Genomic DNA, 17947 nt, shown 5'->3' on the forward strand with positions numbered 1-17947 from the left:
CACACACACACACACACACACACACACACACACACACACACACACACACACACACACAGAGCTGACCTGCGGTAGTCGAGTCCAATCAAATAAACCACTGCCACAAAGCCAGACCAGTAATTACGGTCGAGCGGCTGCAGCGTGTGAGTTTAAATATAGAGTGCTTCAGATCCGGATCATGAATAGAGTGGCCAGAAATCTGGTTTTAGGTGGGACAGTCCGGTTTTGAAATACCATATCCGCCTACTGGCACAGGCTTGAGCGGACGCTCATGTGTCCTTTTAAGATCGCTATTTTACACTTTGTACAATGGTGTAAAATAAATAAATAAATAAATGCTAATGTTTTGTTTAAGTTTGTACAATAGTGTACAATACATAAATAAATGCTAATGTTTTGTTCAAGTCTGAACAATAGTGCATAAATAAATAAATAAATAAATCCTAATGCTGTGTTCAAGTGTAAACAATAGTGTATAATAAATACATCATTGCTAATGTTATATAATAAATAAATAAATGAGACATTGTTTTTAATAATTCTGAAAAAAATAAAAAAATAAAATAAAGAATATAGCTGTGTTTCAGGACTGTGATTAGTTCAATGGTGTGTAACTAACAAGCAAATAAAGAAATGTTATGTACAGTTAATAATTAAGTAATTTACATTTTAGACACAATATTGTCAGTATGGACTGTTTTGCTCTATTTCGCCAATCACTATCTCTGATCATCACAGTGGTGTTTCGTTCCTGAATGATTCAGCGTATTTGAACAAATAAGGTGAGCCAGTGATTCAATAAGCCATTCATAAAGACAGTTGCTAAATTCAAAAATGCATACTAGTGTACTACTCTTACTATTTTTCAGCATATATTTTTATGGCAAAAATAGTAAGAGTATTATGCCAGCAAATCACTCGCTTCACTCCTGAATGAATCAGCCGTTTTGAACGAATCTGTTGAATGAGTGAATCAATGACTCGCTTATTAAGACAGTGACTTGTTGCCACCTACTGACAGTTTTAGTTTCATATTTAAAGTATCACTTCACAGTTCTATATTCAGTCTATTTTATATTTAAAACATAAAATCTCATAACATGCAATTGTAACGGCAGTGTAAATGCATTCATGGCATCTCTGAGCTGCATTAAATAGTCTGTATAAATACATCAGATGCAGCTTGTGTGCCACTTCTGCAGCGCAAATATGGATTTTATTGATACTGATTTCATTTGGCTGGTATCAGTCCTACTGTGTTTTATTATTCAGATTGCATTTCTTGAGTAGATTTAAGAATTTACATGAACGTATGCACATCTACTTTACTAAGGTTAGAAAATTCGCCCTTAAAAGGTAAAAATGCCCATGGAAATTAATTTAACCCTCATAATGCATTCAAAATCTAAGAATATATAATCTGAGAATTCCCAGTATTAACCCCACTGGAATGAATGGAATTTAATTAAATTCCTTTGACTTAATAACTCATGATTGCTCAAAAACAGTCCAAATTTATAATATTTATTTGTAACAAAACAACATCAAACAACATAATTAATTCTACATGCATAAACTTTTACTTTCAGATGAAAAAAGTGATTTCATGCTGCAATGGTTCATCAGTAGGCGCACATATTCATGTTCAGCAACAAATATCAGTCCCAAAAGCATGTGAGATATTGGAAAAGGCTAAATATATTTTACAAAAGATTTTCGACACTAATATAACTTCACAGATAATTGAACAAAAAATAAATGATGTGTATTTCAAGGGTCTTAAAACACTTGCAAAGTTTCGTTCCCTTACTGAAAACTACGTTTTTAGACATTTTTATGTATCTCTTCCGTGTCAAAACAGGGGAAGGTAAATTTAAAGGGGTAATTTTCACTCTTTAATAGAAAAGTTCATTTCTGTCACTGGTTTTGGATTACTTTTCAGTTTTTATCCTGGCTTCACTGAATCCTGCACAGTGGTGTTACAGAAACGGCCACACTGACGGTGATGGATCTATTTACTGAGCTTAAATTAGGAATGCCGCTGTCCTCGGACCATTTGGAAAAATGCACAGCACAAACCTGTTTGGATCGATTAGTCTGCTGCTTTTAGACGCGGCCTGCAATCGAATCTGGCATCTGAAGCCGGCTAGCACACTAACATGATTAGCCCTGAAATGCATCGAGTGAAAAAGGCCAAAGGCTTTTATAGAAACCGCCGGGTCAGACCTATGACATACAAACGGCCTGCGATTTATCTCTAATGAAATCTGTCCGTGCTCGTGGAATCTGGAGCATCGCTTGCTGTGTCTTTATATGTCTCTGACATGAGACACAAATGTGCATATAAAAGCAAATAATATTTATTTGAACAAGATAACACTTCTGTCATTTTTTTTTTTTCATTTAATTTTATTTAGGTTAAGTGTCTTGATCAAGAGCATAATAGTGATAGTAGATTTTTTTTTGTTTTTTTCCATTTTATTTAGGTTATTTATTTAGGTTAAGTGTGTTGATCAAGAGGATAACAGTAAAAGTAGTTTTAATTTAATTTTTGTTATTTTTTAATTTTAATTTTATTTAGGTTAAGTGTCTTGATCAAGAGCATAATAGTGATAGTAGATTTTATTTTATTTTTTTCCATTTTATTTAGGTTATTTATTTAGGTTAAGTGTGTTGATCAAGAGGATAACAGTAAAAGTAGTTTTAATTAATTTTTTTTTATTTTTTCATTTGAATTTTATTTAGGTTAATTGTCTTGATCAAGAGCATAATAGTGATAGTAGATTTTATTTTATATATTTTATTTTATTTTTTCATTTTATTTATTTAGGTTAAGTGTGCTGATCAAGAGCATTATAGTAGCAGTACATTTAATTTTATTATTTTTTCTTTTTTTTAAATTTAGGATAAGAATTTTGATCAAGAGGATAACAGTAAAAGTAGTTTAAAAATGTTTTTTTCATTTTAATTTGATTTAGGTTAAGTGTCTTGATCAAGAGCATAATAGTGATAGTAGATTTCATTTTATTTTTTTCCATTTTATTTAGGTTATTTATTTAGGTTAAGTGTGCTGATCAAGAGCATTATAGTAGCAGTACATTTAATTTTATTATTTTTTCTTTTTTTTAAATTTAGGATAAGAATTTTGATCAAGAGGATAACAGTAAAAGTAGTTTAAAAATGTTTTTTTCATTTTAATTTGATTTAGGTTAAGTGTCTTGATCAAGAGCATAATAGTGATAGTAGATTTTATTTTATTTTTTCATTTTATTTATTTAGGTTAAGTGTGTTGATCAAGAGCATTATAGTAGCAGTACATTTAATTTTATTATTTTTTCTTTTTTTTCAATTTAGGATAAGAATTTTGATCAAGAGGATAACAGTAAAAGTAGTTTTAAATTTTTTTTTTTTTTCATTTTAATTTGATTTAGGTTAAGTGTCTTGATCAAGAGCATAACAGTGATAGTAGATTTTATTTTATGTATTTTATTTTTTCATTTTATTTAGGTTAAGTGTCTTGATCAAGAGCATAATAGTGATAGTACATTTTATTTGATGTATTTTATTTTTTCATTTTATTTAGGTTAAGTGTCTTGATCAAGAGCATAATAGTAGCAGTACATTTAATTTAATTTTTTTTAAATTTAGGATAAGAATTTTGACCAAGAGGACAACAGTAAACGTAGTTTTAATTTTATTTTTGTAATTTTTTTATTTTAATTTTATTTAGGTTAAGTGTGTTGATCAAGAGCATAACAGTGATAGTAGATTTTATTTAATTTTTTAATTTTTTAATTTTATTTAGGTTAAGTGTGTTGATCAAGAGCATTATAGTAGCAGTACATTTAAAAAAAATTTTTTTTTAATTTAATTTAGGATAATAATTTTGATCAAGAGGATAACAGTAAAAGTAGTTTTAATTTTATTTTTGTAATTTTTTCATTTTAATTTTATTTAGGTTAAGTGTCTTGATCAAGAGCATAAAAGTGCATTTTTTTAAATCTAAAGAAAATCTAAAAAACAAAAATAAATATTACAGTTCAGTGTTTGATTTTAAGGATAAATAAATACAACTACAATTTATACAACATATAAACATTTTACAGTAATGAGATTCTGGGGGGAAATGTTCTTCATCAACTGTACACACAATAATTTGTACACTCAACACTTCAGAAATTTCCACCCGTACTCTTAAATTAGGAAACAAGAGTGGAAAAGTTTGGTCTTAAATAAAATCCCACTGGACATTTCACCCCGTAAATATGATAATTATGATTTGATGTCAGGATTGATCCATTCCTGTAGCTCAAACAGAATAATTATAATTATATACCAAAAATAATAATTAGAATAATTATACCAAAAATGCAACTGCAACTGAGCACAAAACACTCGAGATACAAGATACTTACACAAACTATAACATAATATAATATAATATAATATAATATAATATAACATAACATAACATAACATAACATAACATAACATAATTCAGTAATAGTAAGCTTTTTAGGACCATTGCATTTTTTTTTCATGACAATTAAACTCATTTAACCCCTAAAGTCTCATTACTGTATGTGTCCAGATGTTTTACTGTTGAGATAAATGATGATTATGATTAGATTCTCATTACTGTAATAAAGGACAGGACAATAAAGGACAAAAAAAAAAAAAAAACTCTCTCTCGTTTTTTATTCCTTTTCTTTCTAGCTTGTACTTATTTGAACAATGTCTAAGAACTTGGTATTACAACCACTTCCTGTGTCTGTTTGCCTCTTAAGAAGAATCGCTTTATGTATCCCCCAATTGTAAGTCGCTTTGGATAAAAGCGTCTGCTAAATGACTAAATGTAAATGTAAATGTAAGGAATTTATAGTAAATTAGTGTAATTTGTAGTAAATTGTAGTAAAAAGTTTATTATAATTTTTTTTTAAATCAGAATAAAATCAGCAAAAAAATAGTACCACAATGAATAAATAAATGAATGAATAACAAGGTATTTCTACAAACTATATGTCATTATTCTCAATGATGATTATGCGATTCACATCAAGAGTAACTTATAGTACAATTCAATATAATTTATAGTAAACTTTAGTAAAAAAAAAAATAAAAGAGCATAAAAACAATATATTAAAAAAATGCAGGAAAATAAGACTTTTTAGGATTATTATTATCATCATAAAAAGTTTAGCATAATATTATAGCAAGCCGTTTTAGAATTTGCATTAAAAAATTTGCATTAAAATAACAGCAAAACCACTAACACAGTTAATTAATGATACAATGAATACTTCAACACTGTTTTCCAATTGTCACAGATAACAAATATAAAATTAATAGCGCTGTCAAACGATTAATCGCATCCAAAATAAAAGTTTTTGTTTACATAATATATGTATGTTTACTGTGTATATTTATTATGTATATATAAATACACACACATAGAGTATACATTTTTTGAGATATTTACATGTATATACATTTATATTCTTATATTTAATAATGTACATAAATATATTTAATATATAAACATAACATATTTTTCTTAAATGATTTGAGGGTAGCGTCACTCACGCGTCGGCGCAGGCGGTCTCGCTCCTCTCGGATGCCGCTCATGGTGGCTTTGGTGCGGTTGAGGTCCTCCTCTTTACTGCACAGCATCGCAGTCAGGCTCTCGTTGTCCTCCCGGAGTCCAGCCAGCTCCTTCTCCCAGCGCACACGCTCCTCACACAGACTGGGGTAGAAGTCCCGGCCCAGAGCGCCCTCGATCTCCTCCGCCGTCTGCAAACACACACAGCTTTCAGCCTCATGTGACATTCCCACGTTTCAAATAAATGCTGCTAACTTTCTGTTCATCTGTGAATCCCGAAAAGTAAAATGCATCACAGTTTCCACAAAAATATTGTGCAGCACAACTGTTTTCAACATTGACAATAATCAGAAAAGTTTCTCGAGCAGCAAATCAGCATATGTGACCCTGGAGCACAAAAGCAGTGTTAAGTCGCTGGGGTATATTTGTAGCAATAGCCAACAATACATTGTATGGGTCAAAATTATACATTTTTCTTTTATGCCAAAAATCATTAGGATATTAAGTAAAGATCATGTTCCATGAAGATATTTTGTACATTTCCTACCATAAATATATCAAAACTTAATTTTTGATTAGTAATATGCATTGCTAAGAACTTCATTTGAACAACTTTAAAGGTGATTTTCTCAATAATTCGATTTTTTTGCACCCTCAGATTCCAGATTTTCAAATAGTTGTATCTCAAGCCAAATATTGTCCTATCCTAACACACCATACATCAATGGAAAGCTTATTTATTCAGCTTTCAGATGATGCACAAATCTCAATTTCAAAAAATTGACACTTATGACTGGTTTTGTGCTCCAGGGTCACATATTAGAATGATTTCTGAAGAATCATGTGACACTGAAGAAGACTGAAGGTTTTATGTAACTTGCAAGAGTAAGTGCATACTTTTAAGGGCAAACTCCTTGTTTAAGTGCTCTGCAGCAAAAAGGAGGAGACATTTCCACATGAAACTGCACTCAAAACCTTTGCACTTTAGTCAGCTCATTTATTTATAAAGCTTTAAAAATGCTCAACAATAATTGGAAAGTTCATAAAGTAAAATAATGCAAGGCGAATAGGGTGAAAAAGTAATTGATCTCACCATACATTCCCAGTTGAATAATCACAGTACATTAAGACAATTTTTTTGTATTACACTTTTTCTGACATGCAAATGATGCATTATGTAATTAAATTAGTGCTGTCAAACGATTAATCGCATCCAAAATAAATGTTTTTACATAATATATGTGTGTGTGCTGTGTATATTTATTATGTATATATAAATACACACACATGCATGTATATATTAAAAATATATATGTTACGTGTATATACTAAATATATTTATATATACTGTACATTATATGAATATATACATGCAAATACAAGTAAATATTTTCAAAATATATTCTGTATGTGTGTGTCTTTATATATACAGTACATAATAAACATCCTACAGCCTGTATTTAATTATGGATAGCATGAGCACGGGGAACAAGTGTGTATAAATATGAAATGTGGAGTCATTCAGCTCCACAGTCTCAGACTTTTGACTTTTTGAAGTCAAGTCTACTCTGCAGCTCATTTTGGCCAAGAACCGCCCACTTGGACAGGAAGAGACTGACTGATTGACAGCTAAAGAGACCAATCACTGTTTGCTCTGTTTTTGTGCATCATTTAGGGGTGAGTGAATCTAAAATACACGATTATTAAAAAAAAAAATTTAAATTAATATTTTTCTTAATAATAGATGCATTAAATTGATCAAACAAAGACATTTATAATGTGACAAAATATTTTTATTTCAAATAAATGCTGTTCTTTGAACTTTCTATTCATCTGTGAATCCTGAAAAATAAAATGCGTCACAGTTTCCACAAAAATATTGTGCAGCACAACTGTTTTCAACATTGATGATAATCAGAAATGTTTCTTGAGCAGCAAATCAGCATATTAGAATGATTTCTGAAGATCATGTGACACTGAAGACTGGAGTAATGATGCTGAAAATTCAGCTGCGCATCACAGAAATACATTACAGTTTAACAGATATTTACATAGAAAACAGCTATTTAAAAGCGCAATAATTTTTCACATTTTATTTTGTATTTTTGATAAAATAAATGCAGCTTTGGTGAACAGAAGTTTTTTTTCTTTAAAAAAAAAAAAACGTTTTAAAAAACAAGAAATTAGTGGGAATATTTTAAGACATTTTGTGATCTGAATTCACAGATTATTTCACACATGAATAACTTTAATGCATCACTCTTCACCAAAGAACTAGTCACAACATTAGACAAGAGTTTTCCAGATTTTCAAATCACAAGGTCTCTTCTTGTCCATGCTGACAGGGTTTTACCAAATCAAGCTGCAGAAGTGTCAAAGTGGATAGTTACGTACTCCTTAGTTACCGTTGCTATGTCCGTGCCTCTCTCACAAGCCATGCTTCGCTCACATTACACATTATTTTCTCACGCAGTGTTTTCATCGCGGAGCAAAGAGGAAACTGACAACACACCGACAGACTGGTATGAAACAAGGTCTCAGCTTTCAAATGCTGTCATTTTTTAAAGAAATTCAAACAATAAATAGTGTTTTGTGGCTCTTTAATGTGTCGTGAGAGATCACTGAATTGCCTCAGTTAAAGCAGCATGTGAACCGATCGTCTTTTCATATTTACTGATAGCATGAAATAAACATGAATGAATATTAAAGTGTATTTTATTTCAAGTTTGAGTCCACCGAAGTTAATCAACTCTCCGGCAGATGGCGGATTTTTTGGCGTTATGATTGGTCAGATCGCCTGTCAATCAAGCTCTTTGCGAACGGAGCCAGCCAGTCAGACTGCAGTTTGTGGTACTGTGCACTATATAGTGTCTGTGGGCTCCTGTACTGCATCTGTCAGGTGTTTTACCTTGATGGCCAGATCGCAGTGTTCGCTGGCGGAGGTCAGCTGCTCGATGTGTCTGTCCACCTCCGCCACGGACAGGCTACATGTGCTCTTCTTGCGGCCGCAGAGGACGCTCTCCAGCCCCGTCAAAACCCGCTGCAGCTCCGAGTTCAGGTCACTGCAGTTATCTGGAAAAACACACGCATCTCAGTCAACCTGCAGGCCATTACTGGGAATTTCTCCAGCATGAAACTGCACTCGCATTCTATTCTAGCCCAGCCATTTATTTACAAAGCACAAACAATTCTAAGAATAATAGGAGAGCTAATAAAGTCAAATTAAAGAACGCAATATGAAAACATTAAATAAACAGTTTAAAAAAATTTCGATAAGATTTAAAAAAAAAATAGCATATAAAAGTATAGTAAAGAAAAAACACACATACAAATACTGTAATGTCTCAACTTCGTTTCTCCTTCACAGCAATGAGATCAAAGTAGGGAGCAAACAGAGACTTCTGCTGAAATCTGAAATTTGACAAGTGTCTCTTCTAAAGCTTCAGACGAGATCTCAGCAATGTCTCAAATTGCCCTTAGATTTGCTAAAGTCTGCATCAGAAGTCAGAGATCTCAATTTACAGAAATCACTTCAATAATTGACATTAACCATACCTGAGAACTCCATGAAGTCTCCTGCCTAACCTGTAATAATATTATCCAAAGCTGCTCATCCAGCGTCCAGCAGGCAAATGAAATGGAAAAACCGGAGTAAATCAGAGCTCAATACGATCGCTGACATGAGCAGATTATTGATCCAGAGTTGTATTAATATTCACAACTGCAGGCAATGTGCGGTCATACATTAACCATGAAACATAAAAACACTTGTGGGAAAAACACTGGATGAGCTTCACACTGAGCCTCCAGAATTGGTTCAACACTTTAAAGGCACGATTATGAAGTTTAGTTTTGTTTGAAGTCAATGACACAGTCTGCACTTTGTTAAAAATAAAACAAATAAAATAATTTTTGATATTTTTTTTTTACTAGTGGGTGCAGGACACTATAGTTCATTTATGTAAGTGAGGATAGCAAAATAAAGTAAACTGTGACATATTATACCCAAAAAGTCTACCAGTAAAATTGATAAAAATTTGGGACCAAAATGATTCAGACACTTTGAGCTGAGCATGTTTTGCTGAAGTGTTTTTTATTTAATTGCTAATGTGAACTTTTTACACCACAGACTGAACAAAATTAAGCATTGATTGGTAATTAGTTGACCTAAATTGGTATTATCTAATTGTGTACTTAAATGTAACAGCTGACAGCTATTTAACCTAATTCATTACATACCTTTCTATCAAAGTTATCTGACATTATCAAGATGAATTTGTTCTGACACAGTTCGTGTCATATTTTATTACCATTTTCTAAACTATAGCCAATAAACTGTGATAATTTGAGAAATGTTGAAGGTGTCTGAATAAATGTTGGTTTGACTGTATATACAGTATATACATAAATATATATTATACATATATTTATATATATCTGAATATATATATATAACAGGGTTATTTTCTAACTAAAGCTAAAAGCATAAAAACATTCACTGCTTGAAATAATAAAACATTTTTTTTTACTGAAACAAAATTATTTTATTTCAGCTAGTTGCCAAAGCAACATTTCTCATTTTCATTTAGTTTAATACTGAAATAACTAAAACTAAATTAACTAAAACGTAAAACTTCACAAAAACGATATAGATGAATAAAAATAAATTAATAAAATAATAAAAATGACAAAAGAACCCAAAACAAAATTACTAAAACTTTACCTAAAATTAAACGGAAAAAATAAAATCTAATTTACAATATTCACTAAAACTGTAATAGTTTATCAATGATACTAAAAGTCTGAATATAAAATTGTAATTTAAAATGTACTCCGTTATTTCCACTTTTGTAATGCAAAGCTGTTTTAATCATGGCAACAAAAAAAAAACTGTAGAATCTGAATGTCATTTCCTTTCACAGACGGGAGTGATGCATGCTGGGAATGCTCCTACAATACACTCGTGATGAAAAACGCCATTAGACTGAAGGGACAATGACAGCATCCCGACTGCTGAGGCCTTTAAACGCTTTTGTGTGGAGCGTATCGGCTCGATCGAGTGGAAAAACAAAAGAAAGCAGAGCGAAGACGACGATTACTCAGCAAAACGAGTCTGTGTGTCTTTCAGCTGCCATTATAAACCAAGACCGAAGCACTACGGGAAACACGAACTGCACGCATGCACAAAGGTGATTTTTCTCTCTCTCAGCAAAAGCCTTTATTTGCTCTCTAATGAACTTCACTGCTGTCTGTGAGTGAAAACACAAATGAGGCCAATATTTCCCATGAGTCTGCAGTGATAAACACAGAGACGTGACCTCCAGAACCATGCAAACTCATTCAAAGTCACTGTGTGAAGATAAAGGATAACTCACAACATTTCACCCCCAAATTAATAGACAAATAATACAAATATAATGAATACTAACAGTGAAGCCTGTTTTTAGGAGCACTGTGACATTCCTTCCCTGACAAATACATGTTCTCATTACAGAAATGCAAAAAATCTCATTCTACTGAGTTTTTGTTGTTTATTCTCAACTGGATTTCTTATTAATCTAATATAATGATTTTATTGTATTACAGAAATATATATATGTAATATTTTATTGTAATCAGGATACAATAATAGCAAAAAATACTACCATGATGCAACATATTTGACACTTTTTGCATGACAGTAATGAAATTTTGAAGTTCAAATGTGCTTCATTGTCATGTCAAAAATTGTAATGTTTCCAAAAACAGGCATGATGTTCAATAATTACAATATAATTTTATTTAAAGGGGTCATATGATGTTGCTAAAAAGAACATTATTTGGTGTATTTGGTGTGATGAAATGTGTTTATGCGGTTTAAGGTTCTAAAAACACATTATTTTCCACATACTGTACATTATTGTTTCTCCTCTATGCCCCGCCTTTCTGAAACGCGTCGATTTTTACAAAGCTTTGTTTTGTAGCTTATTAAGACAATATTTTCATGACATTATTTTACATTTATATTTATTATTTTACATTTTCATTATGTAAATATATATATATTATTGCAATGACATTATTATATGTAATTTTGTATTTTACATTTGCATTATTATAACATTTGTAAGAGTTTTATTTTATATTTACATTCATTATTTTGAATTTGCATTGTCATTTTTAAATGACATTATTTTGCAATTAATTGTATTATTTACATTTACATGTATTATTTTACACTTGCATTATAACAATTAAGCACTTTTATATTGCATAATGTTCATTACTGTAATGTCAATATCTTTTTTGCATTATAGTAATGAACATTTTGCAGTTCAAATGTGATATCATAATGTCATAATAAATAAATAAAAAATGCAATATTTCCAAAAAAGGCATCACATTAAAAAATTAAAATATACTTTCATTCTTTTGATGTTGCAATGTAATACGGACATGTTCTTGACAGGCTGAGATTCCGTTCATCATAAATCATGTTTCCTATTTCCGGCAGGTTTCCTGTCTGTCAGTCTGCATTTCTGAGACTGGATTTGGAAATATAATAATCCATCAGGCTTTTGACAGCTGCTCTTACCCATGTCTGCAGTGACCAGCGTGGACTGGTTCTCAGGCAGTGAGATGGACGCCTGGTCAGGGTCCTGATCGACGCTCCGGTCGTCCTCGTTAACTTCCTGCTGGCTGTGACTGAGATCGGAGCGAAGCTCGGAAAACTCATCCTCCTCCCTGAGAAACACACACACGTTATGATGAATGAGAAGAATCAGCGCAGAAAGTGAGATGTTCTGCTGATCCTGTTTTTTTGAGAGTGTGAGCACCAATCTATGGAAGCATGATTCCTCCAAAGATAAAAAAAAGTCTTTTCCCAGACTTGAAAAGTTAAGATGCTCAATCTCTGGTTCACTCAAATCCTTTTATAAGACTTGGGATCCTTTTTTGGACTATATCAAAGGCCTAACTTGTGCACCTGTAACTGGCAACATGTAATGTTTGTTAGAATCTGTTAGAAGGGATTTTTTTGGTTATTTATATTGGTTAATTATATCTATTTTATTTTATTTGTTATTGTTTCTTTCTTTATTTAATTTACTGTTTTCCTGTCCATCTGAGTTAATATGAATGGGGGGGGGGATTGTGGAAGGGATTAATAATGGACAATGCCTAAATAATTATCATTATTTCAATCTGTATTGTCACACAAAATACCAGTACTATTACTATTTTAAGTAATAATGTTTTTTTCTAACAATTTAATTTTTTTTTCTATAATTCGGAGTTTATTCTCAGAATTCTGACTTGTTCTCGGAATTCTGAGTTTATTCTCAGGCTACGTTTACAGTAGTGTGTTTTCGTTTTAAAACGCATTACTTTTTGCTACGGTTACGCCTGTCATTTACACTACCCCGGTGTTCTCAACCCTCGAAAACGGAGACTTTTGAAAACGATGGCATGGCTGCCCACATTCGCTCTGCGTATCTGTGACGAACGTGTAAACAATAACATCATGCTCATTGTTGTACCCATAGATATGCATTGGTAGATTCCCCATTCGACCGCTCAAAGCACGTAGAAGCGTCCGCCATCTAAATAATAGAGCATCTACCTATACATATCTATGGTTGCACCTGCATGAATGGTCATGTGACATGCGTTTTCGGTTGTGTAGTGTGGATGGAGATAGTTTCTGAAACGCAGTGAAAACGCCAGTGTAGATGAGGATCGTTTTCATTTTAAAATGCCGTTTTAAAACAAAAATGCACTAGTTTAAACATAGCCTCAGAGTTCTGACTTTTTTCTCGGAATTTTGAGTTTATCTCTCGCAATTCTGAAATTGAAACTGCATGTTTTTTTTTATAACTTGCGATTCTGACATTTTGATATAAACAATTCTGAGTTTATATATTGCAGTTCTGAGTTTATATCTTCTTATTTCTCAGAATTGCAAGAAAAAAGTCCCAATTGTGAGATAAAATTCGCAAGTATAAATTCCATTCAGACATCATGCAATTCTGTTTTTGTTTTTTTTACCACGGAAAAAAAACAAAAACAAAGGTAATACCAATTAGAAGATCTTAGCAAATAAATAAATGGCATTTAGTCATGTTTCTATTTGCGATAATAAAAAGCTACCCCCTAAATACTGCATACAACAGCTATTTTATCAAATTATCAAACTACAGAGTTATGATTCAGGGACGAATATGAAAGTCAACAGAGGCCTGGAGTCATTCGGCATATTCTAATTTCCCTAAAGAGGATGCAAAGCCCCACCTGCTGCATACATATGAGGCGTTTCTAATTAAACACTGGAGTGGATCTCATTCACATGCAGCTGGACACACGGTTACCAGTTCACCGCATCTCCCTTCACAACTCACTATTCATTATCTGGGGAACGAATCAAGCTATTGTCATGCAGTTCGTTTAGTAAGATGAACGCGATATCTTCAGAATAAACAATGAAAGGAGACACTCATCTCCTGCTGGGTTTCCAGGCCAAATGACAAAATGAGACACGCTTGAGTAACATTTACCCGGACGGAGATTTAAAGGAGCATTAAAGCAGCTGATATCTGTCATTGAGCAGAGTTACAAAGCTATAAATCACAGTAAGAGGCTTTAGAGGGAAGCTTTTCTGTGCGCAGTGAATACAGAAGCTCCGCTCCAAACCCTCGTCAGCTGCCTACACAGACAACACTTCAGCCAGCATTTACATTTGTGCATTTATCCAAAGCCACTTACAAAAGAGAAGCAAAGCAATTTGAGAGCCAACAATATTTGTAATACAATCCAGTTGGAAAATTATATGTTGCATAAAGAAAATTAAGCCACTAAATTTTATGTTTGCATTATTATGGCATTATATTCATGACATTATTTTACATTTAATTTTATTATTTTACATTTTAATTATTATGATATTATGTTTATGACAGTACTACTTTACATTTATATTTGTTATTTTACATTTTCATTACTGACATTATTTGTAAGACTAATTTTATATTCACATTGTTTTACATTTGCATTATGATGACATTTTCAAGACCTTATTTTGCCATTATTTTAACAACTATTATTTTACATTTGCAATACTATGACACTATTTTCAATACATTGCTATTTTACATTTACTATTTTGCATTTACATTATTTTGTCATAATTTTTAATGATTATTGTTTTACATTTATTATTTTGCATTATGGCATTATTTCCAAGCCATTATAATTTTACATTTATATTTATTTTATTATTATATATTTGCATTATTGTCATTATTTTCACGACATCATTTTACATCTATATGTATTATTTTACATTAGCATTATGATGACATTACTTTCAAGACATTATAATTTTGCATTTATATTTCTTATTTCTTATAATGGCATTATTATGATATTATTTTCATTGCATTATTATTTTACATTTACCTTTATTATGTCATTATTTTTATGACAAATAAACAAATTTTCTTGCCTAATTCTCAGTAATGTAATCAAACACTGTCAACTGTAAACGGTTCATAAATCGGGGCAGTATTTCTTGTAATGCCTTTAGTTAGACCTAATTAAAAAATGTAGTTAATTAAAAAACAAGCTGTATTACGGTTCACTGAAAAAAAAATGACTGTGAATTTAACGGTAAAAGACTGTAAAAATGCTACAGTTAAAAACCTGTTAAATGGTTAACGGTAAATTCCCCTACTATATACGGTGAAAAACTTGGACATTACATGTAATTTTACGGTAGTATACCGTTTTTGGAAGTGAAAAAGATCATATAATTTACAGTGAATAACCGTAAATTGACATTCCCAGAATTCCCTGCGTTACATTTCAAATTTGATGTTTTTTAGTTAAAATAACTATGTTTCTTCTTAGTTTTTTCTTATCAGTTGTGTACATTAGGGTTGTATGTCACATCTAATGTTGTTCAATTAATGCTTGCATTAATTGCATTATTTCAGTTTCATGTGTGCTACCATGATGGTGTTTAGTGTTTATGTGAATGACGCTGTGCACCTTCTATATATGTTAATATTTAAAAGCTGCTTGTGATGGGCTTTGGTTCATCATGTGATTTTCTCATCACCTCCTGCTTTTGGTGCAGTGTTTACAAAGGTACAAAACAGATTTCAGTACTTCAGTGGGTTGGTATATTTATTATTATATCAGTTAGTGAAATTACGGTATTTAACTGTAAATTTTAAGTTAAAACCGTAAACCTAAAATGCTGCTACCGTATTTTTTACAGTAAAATTTTGCCAACCACAGCTGCCGTTTTTTTACGGAATTTATTTTTACAGCAAATCTATTGAGGATCAATAAAAATAATGAGATTACTATCAAACTCAGATGCATTACAGTAATTACAATTATGTGTATAAATGAGCTTAAATGTCATTAAAAACATAATAGTCTTAAAAATGGGCTTAATTATTATTATGCAATTTATAATTCTGTATTTCTTTGTATTTGAGCTGAAGTTTTCTGCCTATGGGAAGCAACCCACAAGCTTTAGGAGCAAAAGTAGAGATGATCGGCGTATCTCCGGTCAGATGCTGAAGGGTAAAACTCTCCCAGGAGTCTCTGCAGACGAGACCACCGCCGGCGCTGAAGACCAGACCGACCTCAGACAGCTGCGTTCACGCACACACACACACACACACACGCTCTCTTACTGTACGTGTGCATGCTTATGTTCCTGCACTGTAAGCTGCTTTAGATAAAGCATCTGCTAAAAGCATGAATGTAAATGTGTGGTCCAAACACAACTGTTCTCTAAGCACTTGTGTGCAGCACATCATTTACTAATGTTTGTGTTTGTGTGTATTTTTATGAATGTGTGTGTGTGTGTGTGTTGGCGATCTCTGTGAGGTCGCTCAAATGTCCGGCTGTGTCGACTAGAAAAGAAATGTGTGTTTACATTTTCCCAGCCGACTAAAATGAGCACTAATGATGAAGAACTAATGACTGGACGAACAGGACTGAATATTGTGCTTTGTTTTAATAATCAGTATTTATTACAGGCAGAAATTCTGCTCAAGTCAATTCATCTGTGCAGCGCTTTTCACAACACTCATCGTTTCAAAGCAGCTTCACTGAAAGTCATACAGTCTGTAACGCCTTAGTGTCTTACTATAGAGAGCTATACTATAGATTACCAAATATGATAAAACTTCACTTAAAGCCTTTATATATAATGCATTATAAAAGTAGTCTTAATGCATTAATTGTGTCTTGTAATGCATCTTATAATGCATTGTATGATCTCATGAATAATTGTAACCACAGTTATAATACATTATAATATGGATCTATTTCACTGTTACACCGTCAGAAAATATAATGCAGTAAAACACATAACAAACAAAAATTTCAAGTGCTATAATGCATTTTAACTTAGGTTACAGTTATTTATGAAAAAATATAATGCATTATAACATACATTATGAATACCTATATAATGCATTATACATAAAGGCTTTAAGTAAAGTGTTACCCAAAATATAAATTGTCATTGTTATATTAAGAGATTAAAATATTTGGTAAGGTATTGAAATAGTTTGTAAAACATTTTGTTAATTTAATTCATTTTTAATGATAAAATATTTATCTATTAAAAATATTGTAATTATTATTATTATTAATTATTAAAATATTAGTCATTATTGATCTATTAAGAGATTAAAATGTTGGTCGGTTGGCAGTTAAAATCATATCAGCCACCTCTAAGTAGTTTATACAGGCAGCTGCTAGAAAGTCACACATAATGCAAACTAGGGTTTGAGGTTGAGTGTGTGTGTGTGTGCATGCATGTGGTGTGTGTGTGTGTCTCTGTGAGTGTTTGAGTTTGAGTGTGTGTGCATGCATGTGGTGTGCGTGTCTCTGTGAGTGTTTGAGTTTGAGTGTGTGTGTGTGTGTGTGTGTGTGTGTGTGTGTGTGTGTGTGTGTGTGTGTGAGAGAGACGGTGTGTATGTGTGTGAGAGTGTGTTGTGTGTTGTGTGTGAGTGAGTGTGAGTTGTGTGTGTGTGCATGCATGTGGTGTGTGTGTGTGTGTGTCTCTGTGAGTGTTTGAGTTTGAGTGTGTGTGCTGCTGTGCAGCTCTGTGATTCGCTCCTCGTAGCGTAGCGTCGTTCTCTCCTGAACCTCCTCGTGCTCCTGCAGCAGATGAGACTCCTCACACTGTGCACACACACACACACACACACAGTGGGACAGGGATTAATAATGCAGAGTTACACTGAGGAAAACTGCAAGGTGAGACAAACAAACACGCATGCTGTGAACACACACACACTCACTCACACACACACACACACACACACACACACACACACACACACA

At 32.3% G+C, this 17947-nt stretch overlaps 1 protein-coding gene across 1 annotated transcript in view; it reads right to left on the reverse strand.

Annotated features, from left to right (window-relative positions):
* Positions 1 to 17947, reverse strand: part of mcc (MCC regulator of WNT signaling pathway) — an 89185-nt gene that overhangs the window by 23633 nt on the left and 47605 nt on the right. The window contains exons 6-8 of the mRNA XM_016503973.1: positions 12174 to 12322; positions 8508 to 8671; positions 5584 to 5790 (exon numbers count right to left, since the gene is read on the reverse strand). Coding sequence (XP_016359459.1) covers positions 5584 to 5790; positions 8508 to 8671; positions 12174 to 12322 — 520 coding nt within the window. The remainder of the gene's footprint in view (positions 1 to 5583; positions 5791 to 8507; positions 8672 to 12173; positions 12323 to 17947) is intronic.

Source organism: Sinocyclocheilus anshuiensis, unplaced genomic scaffold (assembly GCF_001515605.1).
Source record: "Sinocyclocheilus anshuiensis isolate Anshui unplaced genomic scaffold, SAMN03320099.WGS_v1.1 scaffold298, whole genome shotgun sequence".
Lineage (NCBI taxonomy): Eukaryota > Metazoa > Chordata > Actinopteri > Cypriniformes > Cyprinidae > Sinocyclocheilus > Sinocyclocheilus anshuiensis.